This window comes from Pteropus medius, unplaced genomic scaffold, assembly GCF_902729225.1.
Source record: "Pteropus medius unplaced genomic scaffold, Ma_sr-lr_union100, whole genome shotgun sequence".
NCBI lineage: Eukaryota > Metazoa > Chordata > Mammalia > Chiroptera > Pteropodidae > Pteropus > Pteropus medius.
Genome location: NW_024340696.1, coordinates 10,822,273 through 10,843,259, shown reverse-complemented (window position 1 = coordinate 10,843,259; position 20,987 = coordinate 10,822,273). Strand labels below are relative to the sequence as shown.

The 20,987-nt window shown below is 46.4% G+C and overlaps 1 protein-coding gene across 1 annotated transcript in view; it reads left to right on the top strand.

Moving 5' to 3' along the window:
* ABTB2 (ankyrin repeat and BTB domain containing 2) overlaps window positions 1-20,987 on the top strand; it is a 166,251-nt gene that overhangs the window by 105,613 nt on the left and 39,651 nt on the right. The window contains exon 2 of the mRNA XM_039866735.1: window positions 18,193-18,339. Coding sequence (XP_039722669.1) covers window positions 18,193-18,339 — 147 coding nt within the window. The remainder of the gene's footprint in view (window positions 1-18,192; window positions 18,340-20,987) is intronic.

The following is a 20,987-nucleotide window of genomic DNA, read 5'->3' as shown; positions in this document are numbered from 1 at the left end:
AAGAAGGTTTTCAGAAACTAGGAAAAGAGGAGCCAAGTATAAGTGATGAAAATAAGAGGGAAGGGGTTGGAAGAGGCAGTCTAAGCCTGTTGTCACATCAGCACCATGGAGGGTCTCCCAGGGGGTGCTGTAAACAGGCAAATTAATGGCTACGGATGCTTTAAGGAGGAGCTGCCTGGGTTTTGCTCATGATTAGGTTGGGATTGAGGGGGCAAGTCTCCCCATTGCCAATGTATCAGACCTTTCCCTGCCCACCCTGTGGCTCCAGGGATCATTTTTAGCCTGTTCTGTGTTCTAGTCACTACCTTAGGCTCTCACTAGACCTTCACTCTGCAAGGTACTATAGATATTGTTGGCCCGTTTTACTGCTGAAAGGCTGAGGACTTGTCCAGCATCCCTGGGTAAGTGACTAACCTAACATTCAAACCTCAGTGTGGCCCTCAGATTCTTCTTCATTGAACTGTATTGTCCCTTAGTGTGGTCTGTGAACTCATTAGCTTCGAATGCAGGAGTGGACTGTGGTGTTCCCAAGTTCAAGGGTCCACCTTCTCTGCTTTCTCTGATCAGAATGGTCATCGCGGGGAAAGAGAAAGGCTGTGCGTGTGCACGCACAGTGTGTCTGTCCACTCTATAAACTCTCCAGGGGCTTCCGCACAGATTTCTACTCCCTCCTTGGCAGGCAGGAATATCCACCCAAGGCCCTGCTGCTGAGAACTGAATGCTGGTGCGTTTCAGAGGAAAGGAATGTGAACACGTGTGGAAGAGCAGATGCAGAGCAGACGAGCAGACCTGAAACAGGAGGCAGTGACTGTGTAGACATTCAAAAGCCTGTTTCAAAGTTATTTCATGACATAAGAAAATGCTTTATGGTGTAATGAGTGAAATGATACAACACCATAGGTTTAAAAACTATATCAACGCTTCTCTCTAAATGATAGCATCATGGGTAATCTTGATTTTCTACCTTGCACTTGACTATGTTCCCTATATTTTTCTGTGGTAAACACGTATTATTTATTCTTATAATGATAAAAGTCATTTAACATGAAGCTAGTGAGGGTCATCCTAATCGCCCAGGACTGTTTTCTCTCTTGTTAAATGTGTTTGTCATATTTTTCTGTGCTGCTTCCATGTTTTTTGTGGTGACACTCCTTCTAAGAAGCCCATTCTAGCATAAAATTATCACCAGTTTGGTGGCAGGGCATACATAATTTACACATAATGAAATACCATTTCACACTCACTGGGATAGTTTTAACCAAAAATACTTGTTTAACAAAAACAAGTATTGGAAAGGCTATGGAGACACTGGAACCCTCATATACTGCTGGTGGGAACTTAAAGTGGTACAACCAGCATGGGAAACAGTTTGGTGGTTCCTCAAAAAGTTAAACGTCTAATTACCATGTGACCCAGCAATTCTACTCCTAAGATAAATGAAAATATGTATTCTTACAAAAATTTGTATGTGAATATTCACAGCAGCATTATCCATAATAGCCAAAAAGTGTTAACAATCGAAATGCCCACCAACAGACAAATAAACAAAATGTGATTTATCCAAACGGAAGATCATTCAGTCAAAAAGGAGTAACATGCTGATACATGCTACAACATGAATGAACTTTAAAAACTGTGCTATGTAAAAGAAGTCAGACAAAAGACTGCATGTATGGTTCCATTTATATGAACTGCTCAGAACAGGCAGATTCGTAGAGACAGAATGTAAATTACTGGTTGCCAGGGCTGGGCAGGAGGGCGGAGTCGTGCTACAAATGGGGAATGGGGTGTGACTGCTAATGGGCATGGGGTTTCTTTTTGGGGTGATGAAAATGTTCTGGAATTAAATGGTGGTTATGGTTTCATAATTCTGTGAATATACTAAAAACCTCTGAACTCTACATTTTTAAAGGGTAAATTTTATGATATGTGACATATCTCAGTTAAAAAAAAAAAATCACCAGTATTGACCTATAAATTCTGGGCTCATATTCTCTGTTATGGAGCAGTGAGGAGTGTGGGCTCTGCTGCTTCCTAGCTGTGTGATCTAGTCACTTAACCTCTTGCAGTGTCCATTTTCTTAGATAAAGTGGGGACACTGTTATGACCCAGGGGCCTTGGGATACTTTGTTCTGATCCCATGGTCCTTCTCCACAGCCTCCTCTAGTCCATAGTTGTTAACTGCTCCCTAAGGAGGAAGGTTTGTTCTGCATCTAAGAGGATCTTGGTTCTGTTTCCTATTCCCCTGGGACAGCCTCTCTGTTAAAACCACCCCATCCAAGAGACTGGGCTCCTTGGTGCTGTGCAGAGTGATGGCTCATCCTGCCAAGCTGTTTCTAACGTTTGTTTGAAGAAATAAAAGCCAAATAGTCTGTGGCTTCTTTAAATCTTGCAGTAAATGGAAGCGTCATGGGGCTTCTGAGTTCAAAGCACTCGTGTAGCACGTGTCTTTATTTTTCAGACACTTTCTTCTCTCTTCCTTTCTCCCTTCTTCCCTCCTCTTCTCTCTCTCCCTCTCTTTCTTTTCAAGGCAAAGAAATAAGAAAGCTAGGGACCAAGAGGGTGGGCTCTGCAGTCTGCAAATCCAGTGTGGATTTGGAGCTGTTGTTTACAGCCGGTGCTTCGCCCTAACCGTGGTGGCGGGCCTCGCAGGCCATGTTTCAGAGCTCTGCTCCCCAGCCCATCTTTTAGTTCAGGACCGCAGCTGGGGAGGGCCGGGCTCAGACACCAGACTGACACGCCCTCTCTTTCCCTTCTGCTCTGATGTCTGTGCCAGAGCAGTCAGCGCCCGGCAGGCCTCTGCCCTCCAACACCCGCCCTCCCTACGGCCATCTCCTAATTAGCTGTACAGTTGGAAGAGACTGGTGTCACAGATACAGTTTTTTTCTTTAACTTGTGATGCCATGTAAAGCTAAGACCATTATTCTGGTTTGCTTTAATGCTGAGAGTGCCTAATTTTTACTAAGGCTTAAAGCTAAAATAAATCTGTGTTCTCTGAACATGGGGTTTTCATACTTATTAAGCACCTGCCAAGTTCTTGGAACTGCAGAGATGACAAAGAGAGGGAAGAATAAGATGAAAATTATAGCTTCTGCTCTTCATAAGCTAGCCGTCTAGTGAAAGGTTATCAGTGTCACAGGCAATTCCTTCTTGGAGCCCGGGAACCCTGGGAGAAGAGCAGAGTGCAAGGCGGTGAGTGATCACAATGAGCCGATGGGGACAATGGCACAGACTCCATCTGTGTGCGCCTACTCCGTGCCCAGTGCACGTTAATTTGTCTCAGTTGATCCTCACTCTCGCTCTCTGAGAGTAGGTGTTATCCCCATTTTATGGATGGGGAAACTGATGCTCAGAGAAGGTGTCACGTGTCCGAGGCCACACAGCAAGTAAGTGGTGGAGCAAGGAGTTGAGGCTCGGTCTGCCCAACTCATGAGCTTATGCTTATAATCACTGCACTGTGGTCACGGGAGGCTCTGGGAAGAAGATAGTGACCAGGCACTGGGTAGAAAGTGGAGGGACAAAGATGGGGGAAGCCGCCAAGGTTGGGCTGCAACTGTGAGCATTTCAGAATCTGGGAAGAGGGATGCGGATCATCCTCTTCTCTTCTGAACCAGTCAGGAGAGTCAAACACACAACACAGCCTAGAGTCCTAGGCTCCTGGACTTAATGGGGGAGGAGCCAGGACAGGTGAGGAATCTGTGATGGAGGTAGGGGCCCCACAGTGGGAAGGTGGCTAGATTTACTGGTGTGGACACAGGACTGGAGGTAGAAGCTGCAACAAGACAGAATTGGATTAAATAAAAACTTTCTGGCAGTTAGAGTGAGTTTCTTAGGGAAGAGTAAGTAAGTTCATGGTCACTGGGATTGTGCCCTCAGCGACTTTGGGGTATCGTGTCGGAGTGTCAGATCCATGGCCAAGCCATTGCCATATATTTTGGGGGATAGGGTCATGAATATAGGTAACACAGAGGTGGCATATTAAAGATAGACCGCGGATAAGCATAAATCCAGTTGGAGCCTGTGCGGTTTCTGTAGTCCCTTTTAGCCTTGGCTATATAGTGTGTTCTTCTGGTTTATTTGGGGGCAGGGATGAGAGAGGTAGGGTGTGTGTGTGTGTGTGTGTGTGTGTGTGTGTGTGTTTTAAAGCCCTGGGTTGGAGAAGTTATCTTCTGAAACTTAGTCGATAAAAGATTTCTATTCTTTCTCACCTTCGCCATCTGGCAGGTGGCTCCAGGGGCGGACAGTAAGATCTCCAAGGTGACATATTGCTTCAGCCTTGGTGTAATTTGGGGCATGCTGACTGGTCAATGATTCGAGTAATGAGACTGATGCTGGGGAGCATGAGGTGGCTTTTTTGCGCACTGCACTCACCCCGGCCTCCCGCCTACAAGGCATGACCCCTCCCACAGCGTACGCTGGCAAAGCAGAGGTGGCAGTGCCGGGAGCTAGAACTAAAATGGGGCCCACCCAGGGTGGAGAAGCACCCCCTGGAAAATATGGTTAATCTGCTTGAGGCATGAGCTGAGAACGTGTGTGTGTGTGTGTGTGTGTGTGTGTGTGTGTGTGTGTGTGTGTGTGTGTGTATTGGGAGGGGTGTGTTGGCAGCCACCCATGCTTACGATGATGACTATGGGGGAAATGTAAATAGAACTGGGGTGCTTCAAATAAATGAGAAAAGCTGAGGGGAGCAGAGGATTTCAGTGGCAGCATTCCTTCCTCCTCCATCAGATGTGCTGCTCAAATCCAAGAAAGATCCAGCCCAGATGTCTTGGAAGGACATTCACTGTCTGCCTCTCTTCTGGCTTGCTGCCCGTGCAGCTTCAATTGGGGCGGGGGGCCAGGGAAAGGGGCTCTGCCCAAATAGGCTGATTCACCATTTCCACTGGGTCCAACACTGTCTTGGTGGTCAGATCACATGCCAGCCTCGTAAACTCACTCTCTGCTTGTCCGTGTGACATTTATATCCCCATGGGGAGCTGGCTTTTTAATGAGCCTAATTTGAGACCATAAGTAGGAGTTTGTAAAACAAACAGCGAGGGAGTCCGGCCAAAGCCCGAAGTTGCAGTTTAAGCACACAGGGTCACATACAGCTCCACAGAAAGGCTGAGACGCGGCCGAGCCCAGGGCAGTGGGACGAAGGTGTGCTCCCCAAGGAAAGGTTTCTGTTCCACAGAAGCTTGCTGCAGGCTCCTCTTCACCCCACAATCCCGTGGAGACTTGACAAGAGACCTTCCCATTTTGGTTCCGCGTGGGAATCCCTGGAGGAGCCTGGCTTTCTCGTGGGAGGAAAGAGCTCCTTTGGGAGTAGACCTGTGTGCAAGTCTGGGACTAAATGCCCATGAAACAGAAGGCCTGCATGCTCCCTGCCCTGCATAGATGACAGCCCACAGCCAGCCCTGTGAGGCCTCTGGGAATAAGAATCTGTAATCCAAAGACACCTGTGAGGAAACCCCACCTCGTCTTGTACCTCTAATTTCATTTTCGGGAGACACAGATTTCAAATTAAGAATGAGGTGGAGAGTGCTGATATCCGTGACAAGACCCTGTGAAGGTCACCACCTCTCTCTAAGGTCTCAGATAGAAAGAGGAGGTTCCTCACCTACCAGGTGACATACGCAGAGGGCTCGCTTTGAGGGGTGGGATAACAAGCAGGGCTCTCTCTTTAGTGCTGAGCATTAGGGTCTGATGTGACTCAGAGGCCACTGCTCACCGTGGAGTCATATTACAAAGGTCCCTCCTGACTCACCCCAAAGAATGGCAGTAGGTACTGTGAGCCTCTAGAATGGTGTCTGCTGCAGCCATCGAAAATGATGATGAGAAACAATATTGGGGGCCATAGAAAGACATCCATGACATATTTTTAAGTGAAAAAGGTCATGAAAGTATGTGGAGGGGTGCTTTTGTAAAGGTAGAGATGCACACTCAAAAGCATAGTTACGTATTCAAACGTCCAAAAGAGTATAACACCATAATGCGGTGATTACCTCAGGGTGGTAAAATGGTGATGGTTTTCATTTTCCTCTTTTTGCCTACCTACATCTTTAAAATTAAGATAAACCGTGAGCAGAGTTCCACAGACACTCACCTGGCAGCAGCCGAACGATCTGCCTGGAAGATTCCCCCATGACAGGAACTTCCAGCCCTACGTCTGAGCTGCGGCCACGCCAAGCCCTGTGGGAGTTGACGTTGTGGGCCAGAACCACTCTGCAGTCCACAGGGCCTGCCCAGCATTTCCAAAGCTGGCATGGACGGTGGGCTTTGAGTAGCCATTTCAACCTGCACGGAGACCTGGGGGCCTGGGGAGTGGAGAGACAGCTGGATTGTTGGACTCTTCATAGGATTTCATTTGAACAAAGGGTTCTGTGCTTAAATTTAAAAAAAAAAACAAAACAAGCAAAAAAAAAAAAAAAACTAATGATTTACAGAAACCATCTTGGAGAATAAGCACTTCATCTGCAGGTCACAGAAAACCCAACTGTTTTGGTCTCAATTGTGTCCTCTCTGAAATTTATATGTTGAAGCCCTAACCCTTGCTACCTCAGAATGTGACTCTATTTGGAAATAGAACCCTTAAAAAGGGAATTAAGGCGAAATGAGGTTCTTAGAGTGGGTGCTAATCCAATGTGACTGATGTTCTTATAAGAAGAGAAGTTTAGGACACCGATACACACAGAGAGACCGTGTGAAGACACAGGGAAAACACGAGAATCTATAGGCCAAGGAGAAAGGCCTCAGAGAAAACTAACCCTGTCAACACCTGATCTTGAACTTCTAGCCTCTAGAATTGTGAGAAAATAAATTTGTGTTGTTTAAGCCACCCAGTCTATGGTACCCGACACAGGGTTATTTTTCTCTTATAATAAAAAATTCAGAGGCCGGCAGTTCCTGGTGGTATTTAGCTGCTCGATGAGACCATCATAGACCCAGGCTCCTTCTACTTTCTGCTCTGCCATTCTTAGCACGTCGGCTCTGGCCTTGTTCTCATCCCTTCATGCAGATCTGCTCCTCTCCACTGCTGTGCCACGGGAACGGTGTTCCAGCTTTTTCAGCAGGTGGCCTGCCTCCTGGTTGCATAATGGCTGCTGCTGCACCTTCTTCAGAAAGCGCGTCACATTCGAGGCAGTGAGAAGAGCAAAAGCCCTGTCAGCCAGGCAGCCTGTCCCCTCAGATCAGGAAAAGCATTTTCCAGAACCCCTGAAGTCCTGACTTTATATCTCATTGTCCAAAACCGTGCTGCACAGCTGTAAGGTAGCCTGGGAAGGCATCTCCCAGGGCTCATATCACATAACCATTCTAGACAGAATTGGGGTTGTTAGCCAGGAAGGAGAAGGAATGGCATTTGGATAGGTTACTGAGCGTGTCAGCACAGTTTCAAACATGTGCTGACTATTTTCATACATCTTAGCAGGGAAAGATCATGGTGTCCTTCAAGATCCTGGGAATGACATAGCTTTGGGATGTCCCTATCCCAGGATCGAGTGTTCTGCAGGGACCTCCTTTCTGTAAACGAGCTTCCTTCCCCCACTTCAACTCCCCCCAGTGTTGTGTGATGTCACTCGGCCATGAGATGACCAGAGACTGTTAGCGTCTCATAAAGTCCATAAGATCCCATTGAGGTTCTCGGAATAATTAGGGGCTTTCTGAAACATCCTGTTATTTTTCTTCCCTTGCTGATGACAGCACATAGCAAAAGCCCTCTCTTCAGACTCCTTCCGGGCTTCTCGTACCTACTGCAGACTCCTCCTCTAACATTTATCATCGTGGATTTTAATTATTTGTCTACGTGTTTTTTCCTCTCCTCTAGAGCAGGCTCCTGGGTCTTACCTCTTTATGCCTAGCGCCAGGCTGTGTAATTAATGGGTGCATGACGAACATATTTGGTTAAATGAGTAAATGACGGGAGTAGCACAGTGTGAAAATTCCCCTAGCCTACTCAGAAACTTATTCTGAATTTGAAGCCATTAGGTAACCTTGGCACGGAGGGTCCCAGAGCCTTAGAGGATGTTTCTCTGTTTACAGGATTTGTTAACTTTCTGTGTGTGGGAGGTGGGTACTTGTGTGTGTGCTCTATTTGAGTTATGAAGGGAGTGACGTTACCTCTGGGCTCTGATGTCGCCAACACACTTAGCACTAGGGTGTCTTTGTTCTGGCCCAGATTTCAAGACATTTGTTGTACAAATTCTCCCATTCTTTGTGAGTTACCTTTCTGAACTTGATAGATTGAAATCTTCTAATGCTTAAAGTCAATCCAGAAACATCACCAATTTTAAAGGTGGTTGTTTGGGCTTTAAAATGATCTCTTAATGAATTTTAGTTCCAAAAACATTATCTGCTACCTCTGTCTTTGATATTTCAATGCTTTGATATTTAAGGAATGGGCAGCATTATTAACGTGAGAGCCCACCCAGTGGCCCAGGTGGATTTGAGATTGAGAGAGCCAGGAAAAGCAGGTTTTATCAGCCAGCCATTGGCTTTCTAACCTAGATGCTACCCTCCCGTCCCTTTCCTACACCGCTGCCTTATTTATCTGTGTAAATGTACATGTGATCCTGTCACTCGATTGCTTAAACCCCGTCCGTGGGTCCTCATTGCCCTTAGGACAGCCCCAGCCCCTTAGAATCCTGTGACTGGTGCCCTCCACCCTGGTCCCTCCCCAGGAGGCCAGTCACACTCTCCCATCACTCAGAGCTTCCCCGCTCAGTCCCTACAAGGGATTGGCAAGCACTGCCCTGGGGCCAAATCCTACCCCCACCTGTTTTGTATGGCCTGCAAACTAAGAATGAGTTTTACATTTTTAAATGGTTGAAAAAAAATATTGAAAGACTATTTCGTGACACATGAAGATGATATGAAAGTCAAATCTGTGTCCATAGCTTTATGCATGGGGCACAGCCATGCCCATTTGATTACTTGTTCTCTGTGCGCACTACACTGAATAGTCATGAGAGAGACCGCATGACCCCCAAAGCCAAATTATTTACTTTCTGACCCTTTACAGAAAAAGCTGGCTGACCCCTGGATTAGTAGTGGCTCCGAGGATGGGTGGGGAGAGGGCAACGATGTCCATTCGCCAGCTCCCAAGCTCCTCCTAAGTCTAAGTACACATGATGTGCTCGCTCTACAAACACATCATGACAAGACCCATAAGCACCTCCCCAACCTGTCACTGCCCTGAGACCTTTCTACACAAGCTCGTCCGGTGCTTGGAAGACCCATTTGACCCCTTTCCTAGACTGACATTTAATCATCATCTGCTGAGATGTCCTTTCCTCCAGGAAGCCTTCATTGACCACTAAGCCTGGGTAGTCTAGCTTAGAGACCTCTCCTCTAGGGTCCTCGTGCTAACTCTACGTAGCCCTTTCCACGAAATGTTGAGTTGGCTGGTGTACCGTCTGCCCTCCTTCACTAGACTGCAAACATCGAGAAGGTAGGGGCCCTGTCTCGTCCATTTTTATTTCTCTAGAGCATAGCCACTTCTGGCACATTATTAGGTCCTCAGTAAATGGTGTTGAATCAATGAGTGAGTGCATGAATGCAGAATAAAGGACCCATCTGTGGTGAGTAAAGCTTGGTTTTTCAACAGCAGAGACCACAGTGGCCTTTAGGAACTAAATGGATAGCTTGGCCTTAGGCCATCCCTTCCTCTTAATGGTGATAAGTACTTTTATATAGTATCTGATGGCTTTATCCCAAAGCCGTTGGCCCTGAGAATCAGTGAGGCCCTTTCTAAGAATATTCCCATTTACTACATGCTTATTATGTGTCAGGCATTTTGCTAAGTGCTTACTTTCTTAACTTCTTTTAATCCTCAATCCTGTAAAGAAGAAGCATTTTTAGACCTATGAGCAAACTGAGGCTTAGAAAGGTTAGGTAAGTAGTCCAAAGTCACACAGCTAGTTAGAGGCAGAGCTGGGTTTTGAACGCTCATCTGTCTGATTCATACTATTAAATCATCTGGAGAGACTAAGTCAAAGCCCTTTACAATGGGAACGTGTTAAGCTGACTGAAACAGGTTACATTTGTTAGAAGGAGTCTAGCACTGTAAATTTCTGACAAATACAATCATGTTCTATTTATAAATACCTTGGCCATCTGCCCTGGACCTTGTGATATTTATATCTTTTTTTTTTTTTAACCCCCAAGGAGTTTCTTGTGCTTATTATGGATGTTCGGGCTCACATATCCCTCCTCGCTACTCTGGACCGACAGTTTACTCACTACTCAGTTTTTCCTGCTGGCAGCACTGCTCCCTAGCAGGGAGTGCAGCTCAAGAATCACGAGCTTTGCTTTCTCGCCCATCTTTTTTAAAAATTAAAAAAACCATAATGAAATCAATGGTTTTGATTTCATTAAAATATTTTTTTTTTTATTATTTCAGCTTTATTGAGATATAATTGACATACAGCATTGTAGAAGTTTAAGGTGTACAGCATAATTATATCATTATTTAATCAGTAGAAAAAAATATAAAAGATAATAGAGGGGGAAAAATCACCTAAAATACTCCTATGTAGAAATAACTATGTTTTCTGTTAGATGATCTCCATTCTAGGCTCTTTACATGTAACTGGATTACGGTACATATTTTTTTAACATTCACTTGTTTTCTTATATAAAAATTAGAATTCCGGTAACTAATTCTCTGGCATATATGGAATCGTGGACGTTCCTTTGCCCAGAAACATTCTGTCACCCTTTTCTTTCATTAAGTACATCTCTCCCCTCCCCCATTTCCCTTATAATAATCACTTTTTACTATACCAATAAATCATATCCATTGTAGAAAAGCATAGTAATTGAAAACATTTTTACAACCCTAACGTAGAGAGAACCACACTCACCTTGGTGGCTGTGTGCACTGGTTGGGGAAAAGCCCAATATTTCAGGGTGATGACTTTACCCATCTGTCTCCATCCTCAAGTTCTCTGTTATTCTGTGTGTGTGTGTGTGTGTGTGTGTGTGTGTGTGTGTGTGTGTGTGTGTGTGTGTGTGTGTGTGTTGCATGTGTTGCCTTTATACCAAAGTGGCTCAAAGCTGCTCTTGGGTTATAGGAATTGGCTTGCTCACCCACCATGGGTCAAGGACGGCATTTGACAACCATGGTTATGTGGTGAGTTTTTCTTTTTTTTAAGAGGAGGCAGTCCTAAAACTCATGCTTCCTGGGTCACTCAAGTTCTAGATGTGTTACATCAATACTTTGGAGAGAGGCCACCCAAAACCTCTTAAAAAGTATTCTAAATACCATGAAGATGTTTTTCCACAGGAAAAAGCTCAGTAGTCGACACATGTGTTTTCTGCTCCCCACTACCCAATGTTGTGACTATTGCTGGCTTTTCCAGAGTTCACCTATAGGTTTAATTTCCTGAAATTGATCTGCTTGGTTACTCTGGTTTAATTTTACTCTCTTGAAAAAAGGGGAAAATGGCAGCGAACAGACTGCATTTTATTAGGTTTTTGCTTCAAAAGAATTAAGCAGCAATCTCTAATCTCTACTAGTTTGTTCTTTTATAGGCATCCTCATTGTTGGGCTGTTGTAGTTTGATGGTTGCCCCTTCCCTTCTCTAAATCCTCACTTACTTGGAGCCCCTTGGGAATTGAGTGAGCAGGCCCTCAGGTCAGAAGTGCTGCCTCCAACTGGAGGGAAAAGAGGGAGCCCCAAGGCCAGCAGGCCCAAGACTGTCAAGGATTCAAAAGGAAATGAATTCCAGCCCAGTATTCATTCACAGCGAGGTTTGCTTTTTGCCATCTTTTTGCCATCGCTTTAAAGAGAATCGGGGATGCTGGCAATGAGCGTGTTGCATTTGATCTCTCCCTGGGTCCTCTGGCCCCAGGCTCCCTGGGCAGTCATAAATGTGTAGTATTATTTTACTGTTTAATGGAGAGCTCTTGGCCCCTGGGCCCGCCTTGACTGGAAGACCTCCTTTAGCTCGGGGTGTTCTGATAACTCAGCCACGGTGAGGTGTTAACCGGAGCGTGATTATGTTTGCTTTTAATTTCCTGACCTTAGAGAAGAAGGGGAGAGCGCGGTGCTAACTGGACTGGTGAGGACTGGTGAGGGGTAAAGGTGGCGTTCTGTCCCCGGGCTTGAATGGGGAGAGCCCCATCCCTGTGAGAGGTAGTGTAGCACGGGTGTTACCAGTGTGGACTCCAGTGTCACACAGGCTCGGTTCGAATCCCCCCTCTGCCATTTTCTAGTTTTGTAACCTGAGCCAAGTGACCCTGCCCATCTAAACCTCAGTAATAGTACTAGCTACTAATTAATAATTATTAGAGAATAGTAATAAGACCACTGCTCGGGTCTTATTATTATTGTGTGGGCTTAGATGCTCGTTCCTCCTGTTGCTGGCACAGAGTACTGCTCAGTGTGTGGTAGCCCTTCTGCATTCATTATTAACCCACGGTTAAAACCTGCTTCCCAAACTCTATTTAGACCCCCGCACTATACTCTCCCCGTCTCCCGACATTTTCTCCTCCCTCAAACACTTGGGCCTCACAGTATAGTATAGGTCCCATCAAATGGGTTCTGTCCAAGAATTAGATGAGCTTTCAATTATTCTCGATGAGTCAATTTTTCATGGATGATCGACAACTCATCAGTCAGGCATATTTCATTCCACTTCTAGATTTTTCTTCTTGTGCCCTTCATCTTCCCCTTGCCTCAATACCCACCCTTCCCCCAACTTCTTTGGGCTTAGCATCTCAGGAAAAATACCATTCAATGAAGTTTTTTTTTTTTTTTCCTTTAGAATCGACTGTATACTCTATTCGGATCTTTCTGAAAAATATTCATGCTTTAACTTTTCAGCACTTTGTTTCGGTATGACTAATATACAACTGGGCATTAAATGTACTATATATAACATTCTAGATCAGAGAATGGAAACACTTTTAAAAAAAAAATAAAAAGGGTTGAACTGTGTGGGCTTTTTGGAAACTGTTCAGCGGGGCAATATAATTTTTATTTTCAGAAGCTTATGAATTGAATCCCACCCAGGCACCCAGCTCCTAAGAAAACGGGCAGAAGATGCCCTGCCAAGTTTCCTCACGAGGGCAGTGGAAGAGTAATCCTCTGCATTCCGGCTTCTGTTTTTCAGGAAACAGGAGACAGGCCTTTGCTGTCTTCACAAATGAGCTTCCCTGAACTGGGCGGCTGGTGAGCCTGGCGGGAGTGTGGGGGTGGGGCGGGGGAGAGTGCCGCCACGCAGGCTTGCTTGCACAGGTATCTGGGCCCACTGTAGTCACAGTGCCCCCACCCCCCGCAAAAAAAAGCATTTACAACTTTGAGGAGAGCACTGGTTATGGTTTATTGAGTTGAGGGGACTGTTATGTTACAGTCTTGATGGCTTTTTGATGACTGGTCAGAAAAGCTGATCTATAAATCCATCCAGTTTTCACAAAAAAAAAAAAAGGATGTTTTCTTTACATTTGAAATCATGGGTCTGTGGAGGGGGAGGGTTGTTATAGCTGTTGGGGAAATTAACCTTTAGGAAATGGTAATAACAGGATTTATTAGTTCTTACTGTTGACAATTCAGAAGTTAAATGGTAGAATGAAAGAGAGAAAGAGGTTTTGAGGGGTATACTTTAGTGCTGGAAGTACACGGAAAGACCAGTCGGAGAGTAGGATCCCCGCCCTGGAGAAGACTTGAGAAGCCATCACATCAACCCCCCACATTCATTTCGGAGGAGAGAATGAAACAACGCCCTTGGTATGGCCCTGGGGCTAAGCCCTGCTTCTGAAAAACCTTTGCACTGAAAGCCTGGTTTGTCCACCCAGTGTGCAGTGCATCTGCCTCTGGCATGGTGCTGGCTTGGAGGACTTGTTGCCTCTACAAGCTGAAACCCGGGTTGAATTCCTGGTTGGCAACCACTGAAAGAGGGTGGGGTTCCCAGTCTTCTGGGCAGTGGGTTCCCCATGTAACTCAACGATGCCCTCTTTGGGCACTGGTGGAGAATCACTTCAGAAGGAAACACATCAGGTCTCTAAACCCAGAGCTGGACCGTAGCCCAGTGATGGACACTGGGAACACAGCACGGAGAAACAGGATCGGGTGTGCTCGTGCGTAGGCTCCCTAACTCGAATGATTTCCTGGGAGGTGCTGGGTATTTCCCCGTTTACTGGCAGAATTATTTTCATTTCTAAATTTCAGAGAAAGAAGAATGCCGTTTCTTCTTATCTGTGGAAAGGAGTTTAAATTTCTTCACGAGGGCAGTGGGGGAGTCTTTGAAGCATGTAAAGTTGAGAACACTCCGTCACCAGAGACAGGTGACCAGAGTAAGGAATGGCCAGGGTGGGGCACAACTGGAGACAGGAGACAAGTGAGCACACTGCCACAGTAGCCAGTGACGGAAGATGGTGGCCTGAACTGGGGCATGGCAGTGACAGATTTTTGCAGTCTTAAGCGGGTAAAAGCGTAAAAGCAAGGCTTTGGTAGTTGATTGGATGTGCGAAGGAGGGAATGAGTTGATAAGGATGACTCATAGGTCTGCTGTTGGGCAACTGGGTGGATGTGGCATTGTACTCAGAGAAGGCACAGTGGAGGAGGTGGCAGCGTTTTGGGGAATGAGATAATGAGTTCCCAGATTCAGGTATTGGGCAACTAGGCTGAGAAAAATTGAGTGATAGAAGATTATAGTTCTGTATATACATTGAGAAATGCAGAGGCTTCACATGCAAAGCACATTCGCATGGAGCGTTTCAACAGAAATGCTGATTTTGTAGAAGAGGAAGGCAAAGGGTAGCTCGATCATGCTCGCTGCTCCACACCCAGAAGTTCATTTCACAGTCGCGATCTGAGCGGTGCATGTGGGTTTCCTCTATAACTTTTACAGAGTTCAACAGGGGTCCATTTCGGGTGTCCTTTTTAACTAATAACGGGATCAAGGGAAACACACCAGCATGCTTTCTTTTCCATCATGCCAAAATAAACAGTTTTTCCTAAGGATTTTACTAAATGGGAAAAAAAAGATGCCCTTTTTTTCTTTTCTTTTCTTTTTTCTTTTTTTTCTGAAGTCTCTTTTTCCAGAGCGACCTTGCCTTGGGTCCATATCATAAAACTGGAAATTTGTGTGAGGCAAAGAAGGCATCGAGGTGTTGAGAGAATTTAAAGCAAATATTTTCCATCTCCAATGAGAACTTCTGAGAAAGAAGCTTAGGTGGGAGAGAGAATTTAAATTGACGTAAAAAAATGCTCTCTTAAGGGGCAGATTTGGAAGACAAGCTGTGGAACTGCATTCTGGAAGGATCCGTGGGAATAGGAGACACAACCTTCCATCTGTAGAATTTCATGGGAGGCCTCCGGTGTCCTTGGCAGGAGGGGCCTGGGAACCATTAAAGGAAAGTCATATTTCTGGATCTTACTTTGAATTTCATCCTATCAAATCGCAGGTCCAAACACAACCTCTCTTCCTGCAAATATCCTAGTACAGTTTAACTAAAGGACAAGGTGGCCAAAGTTAGAATATCAGTTCATTTCAGCAGCTTGAGAATCAAGAGACTGAAATTCTAGCCCAAGTTCAGTCTTAGACCCTCAATAACTTTGGACAAGTTACTTAACTTTGGGAAGAGGGCCTTGGATTTCTCATCTGTAAGATGGGGGTGATTAGGTACCTCACGAAGGCTCAGGGAATTATATGTGATCATGGCATGTAAATCGTTATCACAGTGCATGGCACGTAGTCAGCCCTCAATAACAGTCAGCACTATTGGTGACGCGGCTCTTATTCATGATGACTGTCCTCCCTCCGTCGCCAGAAGAATAAATTACTCGATATAAAAAGTCTCTTAAAAGCAGAAGGTACTATGCAAAAGCGGTGATGCTATCACTTACTATTATTAATAATAGCTTCATAATTACTTTTGCCACAGTATTAAGTGAAAGTCCCTGTGGGTGGGTGATGACTGGGAAAATGGGAACAATTATTAATGGAGCTGCCAGCTCCTGTTACTAGATCCATCGACATAATATTTCTCTCTAAGAATCCTTTGACAAATAAGCTGAATTTCCTATTCCCTTGCCCTAAGCACTGTAAATGTGATCCACATGTCCCCAGTGTTGTTTCTATAGATTAATAACAAAGAAAAGAGGAGGAACCAGGGCTGTACTGGGACCCATAGCTGTGTGGATTTCTCAAATGTTGGGCTGTCTGAGGGTTTTAGCTTGTGTAGAGGTGGGGCGGGGGAGGCAGGGGGAAGCTGTTCTCTCTTGTTTCACTTGTTTTAATGTTCAAAGCCAACTTTTCCTAATGGGTACTCAGCTCTCAGGGAGAGTTTCTGCTTTGGGGAATAGGGCTGGCCCAGGGGGCAGTCATGCCTTCCTCCTCCTCTCCCTGGAAACGGCTTTGAGGAAGTTCTTTGATGCGGGGCCTTGTCAGACAGGAGTCAGTGCCGGATGTGATAGGAGGGGCCACTGCCATCAAGAAGGGGCAAAGGGAGATTGGGGGTGGGGAGTGGGGGAGACCAGTCTAAGCCACACCAAGACAGTGCCAGGCTGCAGTGAGGCAGCACAAAAGAGGGCAGGGAGGTTGGGTCAGAGGAATGGCAGGCTAGGAAGGCAGGGCTGACCACCTGATGAACATACAGAGTGGTCAGCATCTAGGCAGGAAGAGAATGCCATGTGTGTTTGCCCCAAGAAAGAGAAATACACCGGGCTCAGCACAAGGGCTTCTGTGGGTAAAGCGAGCAGTAATAATACAGCAGTATTATCACATTCACAAGCCACCAAATCAGGACAGCCATAGATGAGCTTGGGGGTGTGTTCATTGGATCCGGGCTTTCAGAGGGTTAAGTGTGCACAGTCTATAGTCAATCAGACCCAGGTTCGAATCCTAGCTCTCTCTAGCTCTGTCACTTAGTGAACAAGTTGTTCAAACTCCCTGAACGTCAGTCTCCCAGCATCTAAAATGGGGACAGAAGTGCATACCTTGTTGAAAGAAAAGTGAGATAGTGTAAACAAAGCCTACATTCCCAGCGCATAGTAAAAATAATGCCACAGCTCCCGACCAAGCACATTCTCTGAGCCACACTCTGAGCCAGTGGCCCAAGCTTTGACGTCCAGCATCTCAGTTAATCCGCGTAGCTGCTCCGTGGGGTAGGTACTCTCCTTATCTCTAGTTAACCGGTGAGGAATCGGAGGCACGGAGAAGTGAGGTAACTCGCCCAAGATCACACTGCTGGTTAAGTGACAACAAAAAACATGAACCCAAATGTTCCAGCCCTACCGTAACTGCTCTGCTACATACCCTGTGGCTGTTGTCATCCTCGTTACATTTCTGTGGGGGGAACAGGGAATTCTAACCCAAATTTGGCCACCACCCAGGGGCTCTCCAGTTATCTCAAGGAATTTTAAGAGATTTTCCCAAAACGGACTGATTAAATTTCTATGGGTATTTTCCTTAAAAAAAAAAAAAAGTTCAGGGTGGATGGACAAAGAGGCATTGATCAAAGCAACAGCAGTTACTAAAAGCTGGGAATCTCTGTGATCACATGCTCTTAAGAACCAACATGTAATTTTTAGCCAGCCTGATTTTACTTTTCTGGTGCTTTCTAAGAAGCCACACAGAGAGTTAGAGAAATTTACGGGCTCTCGCCCTCTGGGATTAATGCTGACAGCCCCGTTTCTCCGATGCCGAAGTGCTAATGAAAAACACTAATTGGACTTGGCCAGCGGCTGGGACGTGTCCCCTTCTTAGAGGGGAGAAGGCGACATCTCTTTCTCCGTAGTTTCTCCCAGTCCCTCTCGTGGCTTGAAGAGGGAAAGGACTGAGGGTGACGCTGCCCTTTAGACAGTCAGGTAGATGCTGACATCCGGCTCAGCACTCCCGTCAGCACCGTGAAGACAGAGCCGGGTCTCTCTGTGTCGCCCCAGCACTGGGAATGGAGCACAGAGCCTGGGCCGAGTGAGGCACTCTGTAAACATTCAGCGAATGAAGAAGTGAAGGAGTGCACGAGTCCTTGTATGTCCCACAGGCGTCAGTAGGCCAGTTCCTTGTGCCACTCCAAGAAAGGGAGGTCTCCGCGTGGCTTAAAACCACGTGTACAAGTCGGCTGAACCTCACCCTGGCCCCTAGTAAGAAGTCAGTGGTCTGCACGTGGAGCCTTGAGATTGCTCTAAGAGGAAGTGAGGGCAGGGCCATGGCCTGCGGAGCTTTGCTCCTTTCCTGAGGTGACCTGTCTGCCTTGTTTCCCCCACAGGTGTCCTCTCCCTCCCGGCATACTTCAGTCCCTACAACGGCGGGTCCCTGGGCCATGATGAGCGAGCCGATGCCTATGCGCAGCTGGAGCTCCGGACACTGGAGCAGTCCCTCCTGGCCACCTGCGTGGGGAGCATCTCGGAGCTGAGTAAGTGTGGCATCTACGTCTAGCTGGCTGTAAAGGAGAAGGAGGGATGAGGTCGTCTTCTGGGGTCTGGCCTCCTCCTCCTCTGTGCTTCTTGCCTTCCCTGAAAGCTGCATCTTTCTAGGCCAGAGGTTGCAAACTGGCGTTTCACAAACATGTATGGTTTGGCCAGCACGTGGACTTAATCACACACAAATCCAGATTTGTGGATTCTCTTGAAAAAATCAGATGGTCTGGCAACGCTGCACCCCACTCCTGCATGGCAGTGATGAGGAGGAGCTAAGTAGCAGCTACGCAGACAGCGTGTGTCCCCTGCATTGTCACATAGTCATTATCTTATAGCTGGCCTGTTTCATTTATTTATTTTACCTGTCTGGCCCAAAAGGCTGTGAATTTACAACTAGTATTTTTTTCTTAAAAGAAAGCACCCTTGAAAACTCAACATAGAAAAAGGAAGATAAAAAACAACTGCTCTGGCTGAAGGAGGGTGTGGTCGGGTGGCCTCGGCCCTGCAGCGGCCCTGGGCGTCTCCCAGGCCTCACTGCTCTGTGGAACACGGCTGGAAACCCCTTGGTCTAGGTCATTACGGTTTGAAGCTGCTTCACAAGAGTCTGTTAGGAGGCAAGAAGTGCCCTGCATCTCCTGATCTGTCCTTCTCGTTGCTGCAACTCTTTGAGAAATCAAACTGCACACTCTTCCTCCTCAGTTCTCCCTCACTGTGTCACGAGACCGCCGAATGGAGGGCTTTTTCACACATGCCAAGGGTTATAGCACACAGTTTGGAAACAGATGCAATTCTACTCTGCTCCAGCCTTTTCCCTTTTTGCTTTCTTTAAGTATTCTGGCCCCCGAACACTGAAGAAAACCTTTCTGTTTCTTCAGGACACAGCTTCCTCCTATTCTCCCTCCATTCTTCCTCTCCTTCCCAGGACAGGAAACAGAGGTGCTTGGTGCAGGGTCACAGAGCAGAGCAGTAATAGGGCTGGGAGAGAAAATGGGACCTCCAGCTCTGACTCCTGGGAGCATTGCAGCATGGCCACCTGGGTCCCCTGCCCCTTGACAGACACTGCAGAAAGTGGGCTCAATGTATGGCTTGGTTTCCACCCGTGATGAATGTCTCCTTGACAGTGGGCTACTGGGAGCCAAGCACAGCCTGTGTTTGGCAAACTCTGCTGCCCTGAGAACAGTGAGGGGCTCACTCAGCCTTCAGACCGCTGAAGAGCTCCTTGGTTTTATGTTGCATTTTGAACATTAAATGAGCACTTACTATATGCAGGGCACGGCATGAAGTGCCTTATTCACATGATCTCATTTATTCCTGAGAAGAATTCAGCAAAGTTTTTCCTGATGAGGAAATGGAGGCTGAGAAAAGAAAAATGATTTCCCCAAGTCGCGCAGCTAGTAAGAGTCAGTGGGGGCTTGACTCCTGACGTGCCTGGCTTTAGCGAAGCTCTTTATCATGAGGGGCTCTGGGCTCCTAGATGTGGTTAGCAGCCCATTCAGGGTGGCTGAGGTCAAGACTGAACTCTGATCCTTTGCTTTGTCTCGTGACGGCCTCTGTGTCCACTACAATCCTCAGCCAGCCAAAGGGGAGCATTCAGAAAATTCCCTTGGGGAAAGAAGGGCTTGTCATTATTCTGGCCTTACTGTTCAGCCCAGAGACAAAGTCCTATTGGTTCTACTTTCTAAGCTATCCAAACTTTAGTTTGCTCCTTTTACCACTGCTACCAACTCAGCCCAAACCAGAGCCATTTAAAACACAAATTGGGTTATGTCACTTATCTGCTCAATATCCCCTCCATCCACCCCCACGGCTTCCCATCTCACTCAGTGAAATCCAATGTCTTCACCATAGCCCAAGATCGAACATATGGCTTTATCACCTGCTATTCTTCTCTAGTTCACTGTGCTCCAGCCACCCCAGCCTCCTGGCCAAGTACTTCCTACCCCAGGGCCTTTGCACTAGCTATTCTCTGTGCCCATGAGCTTTTTCACAAATACTAAAGTATGTTGGTCTTTCACTTTCTTCAAGTCTCTGCTCGTATGACATCTCATCAGATAGGCCTTCCCTGAGCACCCTGCATAAATGAGCACCCCACTCTATTTCCTGTCCCTTCTCTTATGGCTTTGATTTTTTCAAAGCACTGATCACCACTTGACATTTATCCCATATTTACATGTAAATAGTTTATCATCTCTCTCATCTGACTAGAATGTCAGCTTCATAAGAATAGAGACTTTCTCTGCTTTGCCCCCTGCTGTTCTGTATCCTTAGTGATTAGGACTGTATCTCCATGGCCAGGCAAAGGGCTGCAGTGTGTGTGTGTGTGTGTGTGTGTGTATGTGTGTGTGTTAGAAGGAATGAGTTCTCTGTCATCCTCCTAAGTGTTTGCCTCCTAAATCCCACCTAGGAGTGGGTCACATCCTGGCCCAGCCGCTCCTGGGGGCAGAGGGAGGAAGCAGCTGCATAACATCTTTTCACAGACAACTGGACAGGCTGCATCAAGTTGCCAGAACTCTCTGAAACCTGGGTTTTTGCTCACCCACTGTGAAGGAGGGAGGAGATAAGGTGGAGGCCGACATTGCAGTTTTTCACTCCAAGACTAAAGAACTTAATGAGGCTAGTGATACTTGGCACTGAGCCACATGTA